Source organism: Petromyzon marinus, chromosome 1 (genome assembly GCF_048934315.1).
Source record: "Petromyzon marinus isolate PM22_M1 ecotype Great Lakes invasive population chromosome 1, UKy_Petmar_22M1.pri1.0, whole genome shotgun sequence".
Lineage (NCBI taxonomy): Eukaryota > Metazoa > Chordata > Hyperoartia > Petromyzontiformes > Petromyzontidae > Petromyzon > Petromyzon marinus.
The window spans coordinates 36,006,494-36,019,157 of NC_133667.1; the positions used below are offsets into that span (position 1 = coordinate 36,006,494).

General features: G+C 51.6%; 1 protein-coding gene across 3 annotated transcripts in view; it reads right to left on the minus strand.

Moving 5' to 3' along the window:
- LOC116940864 (tyrosine-protein kinase CSK-like) overlaps nt 1-11,453 on the minus strand; it is a 30,149-nt gene extending 18,696 nt beyond the window's left edge. The window contains exons 1-2 of one of the 3 annotated variants that reach the window (XM_032951174.2): nt 11,312-11,453; nt 3,269-3,400 (exon numbers count right to left, since the gene is read on the minus strand). In XM_032951174.2, the coding sequence (XP_032807065.1) occupies nt 3,269-3,310 (42 nt within the window). In that variant the 5' untranslated portion in view covers nt 3,311-3,400; nt 11,312-11,453. Of the gene's footprint in view, nt 1-3,268; nt 3,401-5,335; nt 5,446-5,911; nt 6,090-11,311 lie in introns of those variants that run through there. The other 2 variants (XM_032951166.2, XM_032951183.2) reach the window with 2 other exon arrangements.
- Nucleotides 11,454-12,664: the final 1,211 nt, after the last annotated feature.

Sequence of the window (12,664 nt, forward strand, 5' to 3'; positions counted from 1 at the left end):
GTGGTGGATTGATGAAAGTGTGGTAAATAATTGGTATTTTTTTCCTTCACAAACGTTTGGCACCAAAAATAACGTCCTAGTATTTGACGGAATGCTGAACTTGCCGATCCGGTTCTTTCTCCCGGGGCGCCACTTAACCCCCCCCCCCCCCCTAATCCTACCACACCCCCACCTCTGTCCACCCAGCAGTGTCAAAATGTTCACCGCAGTATGTCGATGGACAGGTCACGTGTGGCGGGGTAAAGCGTGGGTACTCGCACACCTTACGAGACGTCTGGCCACAGTGTGTTAAGCCAAGCGTCGGCAAAAATATATTTCAGAAGGATTTCTTTAAAACTCCTTTGAGTGCAGTAGTCGGGCCTTCTGCCAGCAGTAGCGTGAGCGAGCAGTTGCAGGGCTGCGCATTTGCCTGCTGTACGTTATTAATATCCCCCCCCCCCCCCATGGGCAGCGAGCGGTTGCGCAAGACGACAAACCACGATTTCCTCGTGGTCTTTCATCTCCATCGCCTATACCCACTGCAGGCAGAGACGATGAAGGTGCTTTATGCAAACCGGCCGTGGGACCTTTGTCCCTGAATAATCTTTTCGGTTGGAGTGTTAAATAAAGGTGTGGGTGTCACCGCGTGCTAGCCACAAATCTGTGTTCACGCCTCACACCTGAACGAGCTGCCCACATCCTCAACGTAACCATCCTCCACTCCTCTCCCCTCTCGGACTCACCCCACCCCCAGCCAGGGCCAATCCACTGTTGGATTAATGCCTTCAGGATCCGCCACCGCCGCCACCCGTCGCGAGCCTGTGATCGAATACTAATCCATTTGGCACCGACACGCACCAGCTGACCTCATTGCTCCGTCTCCCCGCTGGAGGTGCTCTCGGATGCGTTCCATGCCCCGCGCCCACCGTCAAAACCAAACCCCAGCCTCTAAACCAAACAAAACTACGTTTCATGTGACCAGGTAAGGCTCACTGAGCTATACAGCTTTCTCTCCACACCCCCCATGCCCCCCACCGCCGCCCCCCCCCCACAACGCCCCCACCCCCTTTCACCCGCGTCGTGCAGAAACGCGCACCTCTGCACCTTTAGCCGCAATCACGTGGTCTCACCTGCGTGCACCTGTGCGCTATCGGGCAATGTGGAGCAGGGTTCCCCAAGTTCACTCCTCGCGGCCACCCAATCAGCACGCTCCCTCTGTCCGCGTCTAAGAATTTACTCCTCCTCCCCCGTTCAAACGCAAATCGAGAGCCGTTCCTTGCTGCACGCGCCCGATGATTGTTAAACACGTCCCAAGGTGACTAACGCTGTCTGCGCACTGCACTTGGCACACGCGTAGACACGCGTGGACACCCACACTGAGATGTCGGTCTCAATTTGCATCTGGTCCTCTCTGTGGAGAGAATCGATTCAAATGAATACCGATGACCCCTCCCCCCACTTCCCATCATTAACGTGCCCCCCGCCCCCCTCCCCCACATAGCAATGCCCCCTTCCATCATTCACGTGCGCCCTGCGACCCCTCACATAGCATTGACGCCCCCCCCCCATAATTAACGTGCACCTGCCCAGTGCCGGATTAAGCGAGTGCGGGGCCTCTAGCGTGATGTTATAAAGGGGCCGTAAATAAAAAAAAAACACGTAAAAATCAAAACACAAAATTTTTCATTTGCTATACAGCCAGATAATACGACATCGCTAACCTTAAACACCCCATAATAAAGGTTTTTGGGTTAGATCGCGTTATTTATAATTGTGTTGTAACCCTCCACCACCTGACACGGCCAAACAGTCAAAAATGTGTCGCGTTTACAAAGGACAAATAATTCACTGCTTTCGCCCACCGGTGTGTTGAAGAGTGAAACAACATCATTTAAAATTTGAGTACGACGTTTCGCTGGTAATTACATCCAGCATCATCGGGCAATTCGCCCATTCTGGCGTATTTAAATTTTAAATGATGTTGATTCACTCGGGCTAAAGTAGTGAACTATTTGTCCTTTGTAAACGTGACACATTTTTTACTGTTTGGCCGTATCGGGTGGTGGAGGGTTACGACACATTTATAAATAACGCGATCTAACCCAAAAACCTTTATTATGAATGTTGGTCGCGAAAGCCTACGTGTTAAACTTAAACACCCCTCTCGTTTGTAAAAAGTTGAAGGCGGTATAGTACTATAGTAATAGAGCAAGTGCAGAATCACTGAACCGGAATTGATAGCTTGAAAGCATTTAGCGCGGGGCCTTTGAAAGCGCGGGGCCCGTAGCTGCTACATATGTAGTACATATGTAGTAGCTGCTACATATGTAGTAGCTACTTTTGCTACTAGGATCATCCGGCGCTGCACCTGCCCCCCAAAATCAGAGGCGGCTCCTCGAGGTGGCTGCAGGGACGAACGGACTTGAGCTAAAGAGGCCATCGCCGACAGGGTGACGTCGCTGGGACCAGCACTACAGCTCCAAGACTCGGCCCTGCTCTCTCGCACCATCACCTCGTGAAAACAAAACAATTGTAATTGTCGACCCGAAGCCTCGCCATCGCCTCCGTTCTTTCTTCTGCCAGGTCCGCGCTACTGTTGCTGCGCGGTCGCAAAGCAAATCCGCGGGCTCAGAGTACGGACAATTATTCGCATGGGTCGTCGTCGTCGGAAGTTCTACAGCTTACGATAGAGCCGGCACGGTCACCGTCTGATCCCGCTCACGGGGTGGTTCACATCATGGGACCTCCCTTGCCACTATCAAAATATAAGAATAGATTTGACCCTTCCTGGCAATAAAGCACCAAACAGAAACGTTTTGCAAGGAATCATGTCTGCATTAACCACATATACTCGTGGTGACCATGCAAGCACAAGACATGCTCTGGTAGTATATGATGCATTGTCTTTGAAACTGATTGGCCCATACCAGAGACAGCGTTCTTTAGAGCTTAGTCTCAAACAGTGTTAGACCAGGACGCCAAATGGTTTACCCTGAGGGTGTGGGGATTGGCACTCTCTCCTACCGCTGCCCACTAACCCAGCCACCCTTCCTCACAGATACCAAAGACTAAGCACGTGCGTCAATAGTTCTGCCCTGAAATATTTTACAAAATAAATACACTTAATAGGCGACGTTCCGGGCAATGGTCCTCCTTCACAGTAAGTGGTGCCCCCTGTTTACTCCGGAAGCCGTGACTATCCCCAGCCTCATCACAGACCACCTCCCCGCCCCGCTTCTCCCGCTGCCAGTCCCCGTGTCCTCCTCGTCTTCCTGCTCCTCCTCCTCACCTCGTCCTTCCTGATTGAGCTGACGGCTCCGGGTTTAGCCATGGCGGCGGCGGCGGCGAACCGGCTCGGGTCAGGTGAGGTCAAGGCAGGTCACGTGAGTTGCGTGCTAGGGTTCACCCTTCCGGCCTGTATCTGCAAAACAAATGAGCACAGAGGCCAGGGGGATCGGTAAGTCACTCGAGTCGAGTGTTCAATTCCGCGGGTATTGTTGTCGAATCGTATTTGCGTGCAATGCATCATCGTCGTCGTCATCATCAGAGACCGTCATCTCTCCACCGCTGGATGAAGGCCGCCCCAAGCGGGCGCCATCTCTCACGGCCTCGCCATGCTACAATCCCCACATCCGCAGTGGGTGTCCCTCGTGGATCGTCTTCCCCTCTCCTTGGGCTGCCGCTCCGCCTTTAGTCTCGACCACTGGCCATCATCATTATCATCCACTCATTCATTCATTCATTGGGACGGCGTGTGCTGCACAAGGCCGCTCGTTTACAGTGCGAAACTTTGAATCCGCCAATGCGATTCAATTGTTCAATTCACTTATCTCAACGGTCGATGCGTGGTCATCAGTGTTCACGTACCGATGTTTACTTATTGCGCTAATCTTGTATGAGATTTTATGTCCGTATTGATTTCATGTCGCAGCACACTTTGCCCTCCGGGTCTCCCTCTCTCTCTCTGGCAAGGGACGTCTGCCTCAATGTGGTCTCGCCGCGTTAAGAAATGGTCACCCTGCTGATGATCATCAATTCACAGATACCTGCCAGCTAATCGCAAACCACCGAGGACTCTGCTACCAAGCCACTCTGAAATGGTGTTGTGTTCTCGGTAAAAGCCAAGGGAAATTCTTGCTCAAATGAGCATGGGGATGGTGTTCAATTCTCGTTTACAATCCTGAGACAGTGTTGGAAATTCCACGTTCCTATGGCGGGGTGGCGGGTCTATGCATATGACTACAACTGTCGACTTCCTCACGAAGTGTGCGATACCAAGGACAAACCCACGAGTGTTCACGTGTTTCAGAGAGTGCGTGTGTGAGCGTGTTTGTGTGCGAGACACTGTGTGGAAGAGAATGGGTAGGTTAGTGTGTGTGTAAGCGCGCGTGAAAGTGTTGTGAATGTATGTCGGTGGGTAAAGATGACGAAGTGGTTAGCGCACTACGCTACGAACCCGGCGATCCAAATTCTGAGCTACGGGCAAAATCATTGACGAGTGAAATATGAATCGGTCCTGGGCCTATGCCTTTAAAAAAAAAAATACGTCGGCCCATTTAGCTTCCAGGCCAATGTTTGCCAGAGTGGAATCTGGATCGGCAGGCAAAAATCTGGTCCGTGCGGGTTGTCCGTGCGGCTGATGGGATGTAGCAAAAAACATACTTTGATGGTTTTATTGATGTATTACGTGGAGGGACAGATACATGCGAAGGAGGCGAATTTAATTTTCGCTTTTTGTATTATTTAAGAGAGTCCAGCGATCAGTCGCAAGACATCACTCACCAGTGACGTTTCAGACAAAGCAACGCGCTAACCGCTGCCCCACCGCTCCTCACTTCCTACAGGCTTAAGTCATAGCTGACATAGCAGCCTCACCGTGCAGGGCAGGGTTAGGAATTTAAAACCAGTAGTGCTGCTTGCACAAAATAAACAAGCCAGGAGGAGGATGATATCAGATGCGTTACAAATGACGGCATTCCATCAAGGTAAACACACCACTGGGTGTCAAGATTACCGTGGAACGCGCACAAGGGCATTATGTCACCAGGATCCAGGACCGATGTTTGCACACCCCACCAGGAACACACTGAAGTCCGAATCAACCCGGGGGGGGGGGGGGGTCCAGCTGGTCCGGTAAACGACATGCAAATATCACTCGTTTAGCTTTACAGGGGCAATTGCTAGACACTGCGCACACACACACTTACACACACCCATAATCACGGTCGCACACAGTCACACTATCACACACACTCGTCGTTACAATCATGCAGTGGTAATCAGCTAGGCGTAGACACCGTCACGCAAGTCGTATTCAAGAGCACACATCCACGCATGTGCAGTATACTGTACTCACGCAGTCACAGACAAGACAAGATGAACCCGTGGAACCTTAACAGACTGATGGAGCCAGTGCTGTTAGCGAGTAGCACCTATGAAGGCCGACATGGCACACGAGGGGTGGGTGGGTGGCCAACACCACGCCCGGCCGCCTTTTAGGCTGAGTAGACCTAGGGGAGGCACAGGACCGGTTCAGATATTCGTCACTGGCATTGGCCGTGAGCGGGAATCGAACTTGGGTCGCCGGGTTGGGAGCGCAGCTCGCTAACCGCTACACCACCGCGCTCCACATTCATACACAGAGACAAAGATCTCCCGTATAGCCTCAGCATACTCTTGGGGCAAGTGCTGTTAGCGAGTAGCACCTATGAAGGCCTACATTCATACGCACACACGCACATGCACACACATTCATACATATACGCAACAACCGCCATTCGCCACTAAGTGGCGGTGACGTCACCAGGACGCTTGTGCCAGGCTATGTGCACCTTGAAGCCACACATACACACATGCAGACACAATCACGTCCTCACAGTTTCACACACACACACGGACAGCCACTGAAACCACAACGCCCATCTCGCCTCACCTGTCGCAGGGACGCTCCGAGCCACTCCCCGTTGCTTAAATCATCACGCGTCCCGACATCCCTCTGCGCCTCTCACTCTCTCCACTGCCTGCTCCGTCTCTCCGCACTCTCCCTCATCGGATCTCTCGCGTCGAGGCAGAAGATTGGAGTCGCTTTAAATCTAATTGTTGCCCCCCCCACACCCACCCCAAGTTATTTCGGGCCGGCGAGGGAAGGGATACAGGGGTTGGTGGACTGCGTTCAGAACGGAAGGAACTCGGTTTACGTGAACATTTCAGGTGGGAGGGGGGATTGGTGGGAGGGGTGTGGAACCATCGGCCTGCAAACACACGAGGTCCTCACATGAACAGCTCACTTGCCTTTAGCTGTGCACTCTTACCTTACACGTGTACAACTCCACTGTGAAGAGCACCCACAGAGTGTCTGCGTGCGCGCGTGTGTGTACACTGCATCGACAGGCATCAATGTCTCACTCCTGTCAGAATTTCCGTGTCGCTACTAAATTCCAGGCGGTGGCAGGGTGACTAATAGCCAGGGTCTAGAGCGAGAGACGTCTACTGGATGTGGTGTGGTGGCCGGTGCAGACATTTATACAAACATCAGTGGCGAGTGATGTCTGAATCTGGCGTGGGCCTCCCCTAGGTCGACTCAGACCTGAAACCGGTTACTGGTACGGTGCGTAAGCATGAGGACTTGGTGAAACAAAGGCGGCCGGGCGTGGTTCTGGCCACCCCCCCCCCACCCCACCCCCTCGTGCGCCGTGCCGGCCTTCATAAGTGCTACTCGCTAACAGCACTTTCCCCAACAGTCTGTTGAGGCTATACGGGGGAACCTTTGCAGGGAACAGCTGCTGCTGTTGCTCGAGAAGTTTCAGTGAAAGGAGCTAATGCCGGATCGCAGTGGGTGGACGGCAGTGGCGTGTTGTGAAATCAACACAACTACACAGTGCGGTCCTGGAGTCACGCTTGCGTTCTTTATTAAAGTTCGCAAGCGGGTGATGTGACATTGATAAGGAACCGGTAAAGCAGCATTGCCTCAGCGATAAGGGGTTGACGGCTGTCCAGAAAAGTACCGGCAGCCCACAGAAGTTGCGGGCTGCGATACCCGGCATGCAATTCAGCCCGAGCTTCATAGGGCCGACTTGTTTTAACATTTCACGTTTGATTGTGAACCACGTATGATTACAACAGACACGGGACGGAGATGCCGTCGTGATTGTATATCGAGTAGGCCTTCCTTGGCCAATTTGCAGACGACGTTTCAGAAATAGTTTGGTTTGGCGTGACCTCCACGAAATACGCCAAAAGAAACGACGACTGGAAGTTGTGGGGAGGATGAGCGAAGAGAGGTGAAGTGGGGGGGGGGGGTGTCGCGGGACGAGGGAGAAGATGAAGACAAGCTAACAGAGGCGAAGCGAGATTGATACGAGAGATGAAGGCCGGAGAGAGAGAGAGAGATTCACTCGCGTTCCATGTTAATTTTATTTAAATTTCAGCTAATATTTGGTGCATAAATATCATTTTTTGTCCATTTAATTAGAGGCAATTTGAGCGACTCCGGGGGCCCCGTGTCGTTTTGCTTTGTTGGCCGATGCCTTGGGCCACAATTGGTCAGTGCAGCGAGTTAATGTTAAGTGCAAGGAATTTTTTTTTGCTGACAAATTATTTCCCACCGCCACCCAAATTCAAACGGGATCGGGACTCGAACCACAAAAACCATCGAGGAAATTAAATTCTACGGTCTCCCCCTCCCACCCCCCCTACCTCTCTGTGGTGAAACAACGATATGCAATGCCCGTGCCACTTTACAAGCGCAGCCGACAGAGAGGTAACGTGACTCTCGTGTTGATTTCATCAGAATCTATGACTTTTATTTATTTCAACGGCAACGTTCAAGTGGCGACATGGGGAGAGAGTGTGAATTACGGCGTCTCAAATGCACGCGGCCGACCGAGACAGCCCGTCGTCATCGTCGCTTTGCGGCTGTGAAACAACAGACAGCTCTCACTGTCCACGAGCTTCTCGCCACCCTCATATGTTCCGCGATTGTCTTAGGGGACAAAGATGCCACGACAATGTGTGTATGTTGAGTTTGTTTAATCTTCATTTGAAGCTTTCGTGACTGCAGGAATCCAAAGTCTCTGGTTCTTTCGGTAAAGTCACGTAGATAGAAAAAATAAAATAAAAGGAAACACGACGTTTCGGTCGCAACACAAGCGTCCGTATTCAGGTGAGAAAAATTATCTGCTGCTGTGGCTTTATATAGGCACGGGATGGGGGGGGGGGAGTTTGGCTGTAGGAGTTCACAGGGGAGAGGGGGGTTTGTGGCGTGCAGGGACGAGTGGGGCTGGAGAAATTAGCAAGCAATTAGACTTGAATTAGTAATTGGCCAACAAGACACACGGGTGGGTGAGTGAGAATCATAGCAGTTAAAACTTAACGTGGTTTATACTCTTTGGTTCTATTCGGTAAAGTCACGTAGGTAAAAAATAAAACAACAAAAATCACGACGTTTCGGCCACAACACAAGCGGCCTTCATCAGGTGAAGGGATCAGGCTGTCTCGAGGACACGAGGCAATTCAGATCTACAAACACAGACACAATTTCAACCGAGAAGATGGTTTCAAATTAAGCAACCATTGGAAAGATGTTCTAAATCGAACTAAACATTAAACTAATTTTCAATGGTACAGTATATTTTTCAAGTAGTGGTACCCCACACTTTCGCAGCTCTTATAAATTCCCTTTTCACACCATCAATAGGTAAACTCCCCCCCCCCCCCGCGCCAAACGGCAAGTCCACCGGCACGTACACCACCTCTATGCTAAGTCGGCCAATCAAATGCTAATTTTTATGCTAATTCCTTTGTCAAGGCACCTTGTTTGCTCGCACACAGCTTAAAGGTCGCTGTCTGAGCGTGGCTGTGTTCCACTCCAGCGCTGTCCTCGAGACAGCCTGATCCCTTCACCTGATGAAGGCCGCTTGTGTTGTGACCGAAACGTCGTGATTTTTGTTGTTTTATTTTTTACCTACGTGACTTTACCGAATAGAACCAAAGAGTATGGATCCTTGCAGTCACGAAAGCTTTAAATCTAGAATTAACGTGGTTTATCACATCCTTCCAATGATTGCTCAATCTGAATTCATCTTCTCGATTAAAGTTTTGTCTGTGTTTGTATATCTGGATGGCTTCATGAACACATCTCTGAAGATGGCCCGAGGGTTTGCAGAGCACCTTGGTCTCGGAGAAAACAATGTCACGTGTTATCAATGTCACGTGTGCCCACAGCGTTGAAACAATGATCCACCACCGCCGAGGTGTTGGTTCTGCCGTGTTTCAAATCCGCTTTGTGTTCGCGAACCCGGTCTGAGACACGTCGCTTCGTTTCACCAATGTCACTGCTGCCGCAGACACAACTCAGCTTATAGACACCAGGACATTGCATGTCCGGAAGCGCATCCTTCACCGATGGGGTCAAATCACGGATTTTGTGTACTGTATTGAACCGAACTTGGATCTTGTGTTTGTTTAAGATTTCGGCAATCCTTTTGGTAACCCTTGTTATGTATGGTACGGTGATGGTTTTTATTGGGTCTTCAGATGGTTCTCTACCCATGGTTGGGGATGCAGCTTTGCGGATTGTGCGGTCAGAATATCCATTCCTCCTGAGAGCCTGGCATACGTGTTCAAGCTCACTGGCTAGGTGGTGCTGGTTGGAGATGCAACGAGTTTGTTTGTATACGTTCGATGATTCAAGGATTATTCTGGTGAACGAGTTGCACGGATAGGAGAACAATTGTAAAATGTCGGAGTAATTGTGTATTAACCCTCGTTACTCTACCTCTTCAGTGTCGCTGTATGCATCATCATCATCATCATTTTTCAATGTCTCAAGTACTTCTTCTTCCGCCATTTCAATTCAACGCAATAATTATTATGTTACACGGAAAATTGAGCACGTTGCTGCTGCTGCAGTTTGTGACCGATGGTGATTATTAAATGCACTTATTGACGACTAAACGCGCCTGACAAATGTTAATTATCATTGCATTATGACGGTGAGGACGACGATGATAACGATGATGGCGATTATTAATGTGATGGTGACGACAATGATTATGACAATGATGACGATGATGGTGATGATGGTGATGATGGTGACGATGATGGTGACGATGACGATGATGATTACTGTCATAGTGACGACGATGAAAGTGATGCTGGTGAAAATGCTGATGATGACGATGGTGATGATGGTGATGACGATGCTGATGACGTCTCAGTGAACGGCTCTCCTCGCAGACGATGTCGGCACGTTCCGTGAGGCAGACTGTGACTTGTCGCTCGTGATAACGACGATAACAACAAAATCACAAGTCTTCCACGCGGCACGGCCCAGCGCAGCTACGTCTCTGGGGGAGGGGTGGGGCAGCAAGTTGTGGTGACCTGGGGGGCGGGGTGGGTGACCTGGGGGGTGGGTGACCTGGGGGGCGGGGTGGGTGACCTGGGGGGCGGGGTGGGTGACCTGGGGGGCGGGGTGGGTAACCTGGGGGGCGGGGTGGGTGACCTGGGAGCGGGGTGGGTGACCTGGGGGGCGCGGGGGTGACCTGGGGGGCGCGGGGGTGACCTGGGGGGCGGGGTGGGTGACCTGGGGGGCGGGGGGTGGGTGACCTGGGGGGCGGGGTGGGTGACCTGGGGGGCGGGGTGGGTGACCTGGGGGGTGGGGGGGGTGACCTGGGGGGCACGGGGGTGACCTGGGGGGCGGGGGGGGTGACCTGGGGAATTGGGGGGGGGGGTGATCTGGGGGGCGCGGGGGTGACCTGGGGGGCGGGGGGGGTGACCTGGGGGGCGGGGGGGTGACCTGGGGAATTGGGGGGGGTGAGTTTCTGTGTCGAGGGTCACAGGAGAACTTTCCGCAACAGCACCAAGTCGCCCCGAAGTGGATGTGACGTCACCACGGGGGTGCCAGCCTAGGTGTACGTTGAGGCCGTCACGTGAAGTGTCGTCGAAGGCTCGCTGCTGGTTTGAGGTCAAGGGACAGACCCCCAGGTTCCAGGTGTTATAGGTTGACCGACCCGACGGAGATGCCCGGCAGATGCACCACCTGTGCCCCATCACCGCACCAGCTGGCGGCCGTGTTCGTTTCATCCGCCCGGCGTTCCGCTCGCTGTTGCGAGCGCCGCTCCTCCGCCCTCCGTTGTTGCTGGCGGACGACTGCCTCCAATTAACGCAGCCTCCAACACACCACAACCACCACCACCATCACCACCCACGTACCTTATACACTACTCCATCCGTCTGAGGTCGGCAGAACGGGTAAACAACATTGTGGAACGCCAACACGAGCCGTCTCATCTACTCGCGCCTGCCACAGGAACGTGGAATACGGGGCTCGTACCATCAACAGACGACGCGTGAAGTTCTCGTCCTGGTAGTAGTACGTGGGCTGATGGGAGGCGTGCCACGGCATGGAGGGAGGGGGTTGGAGTGGGTGAACACCCTAGGTCATTTAGACCCAGAGTCCTTGAAGAGGGGAGAAGGAGCGGGGGCGGTGACAGCCCCCCCCCTTTCACCCCCCCTTTCACCCCCCCCCCCAATTCCGCCTCCAACGTGGCCCCCAGACATCACCCAAGGCCGAACCTCGAACCAAAGCCTAAAAATACACGGAGAGAGAGAGGGCAGCGATGACGCGTCAAGCGTCACGTCCTTGTATTTATTTTGAGATGACAGCTTTGCTCATGTATGTATGCATGTATGTATTTATTCATGTGTGTATGCATGTATGTATTTAATCACGTGTGTATGCATGTATGTATTTATTCATGTGTGTATGCATGTATGTATTTAATCACGTGTGTATGCATGTATGTATTTAATCACGTGTGTATGCATGTATGTATTTATTCATGTGTGTATGCCTGTATGTATTTAATCACGTGTGTATGCATGTATGTATTTAATCACGTGTGTATGCATGTATGCTCTCATGTATGCGTACGTGTGTATTTTGTCATCACGTATGGTGAACGGTGGACGCAGCGGTTAGCACGCCACGACCAATAACAGGGGTGAATAATTTGAACCGGTCCTGGGCATCCCATAGGTCGACTCGGCGTTAAATGTTGGTGTGTGGTGGCGGTGTTTAGATATCAGCAATGGGGAGACAAAGGCGGCCGGGCGTGTTGCTGCCCACACAACAACCTCGTGTGCCGTTCCGGCCTTTGTAGGTGCTACTCGTTCGCAGCACTTGTCCCAACAGTCTGTTCACGGTACAGTGAGGGAAACAAGTATTTGATCCCCTGCTGATTTTGTACGTTTGCCCACTGACGAAGAAATGATCAGTCTATAATTTTAATGGTAGGTTTATTTGAGCAGTGAGAGACAGAATAACAACAAAAAATCCAGAAAAACGCATGTCAAAAATGTTATAAATTGATTTGCATTTTAATGAGGGAAATATGTATTTGACCCCCTCTCAATCAAAAAGAATTCTGGCTCCCAGGTGTCTTTTATACAGGTAACGAGCTGATATTAGGAGCACACTCTTAACGGGAGTGCTCCTAATCTCAGCTTGTTACCTGTATAAAAGACACCTGTCCACGGAAGCAATCAATCAGATTCCAAACTCTCCACCATGGCCAAGACCAAAGAGCTCTCCAAGGATGTCAGGGACAAGATTGTAGACCTACACAAGGCTAGAATGGTCTACAAGACCATTGCCAAGCAGCTTTGTGAGAAGGTGACAACAGTT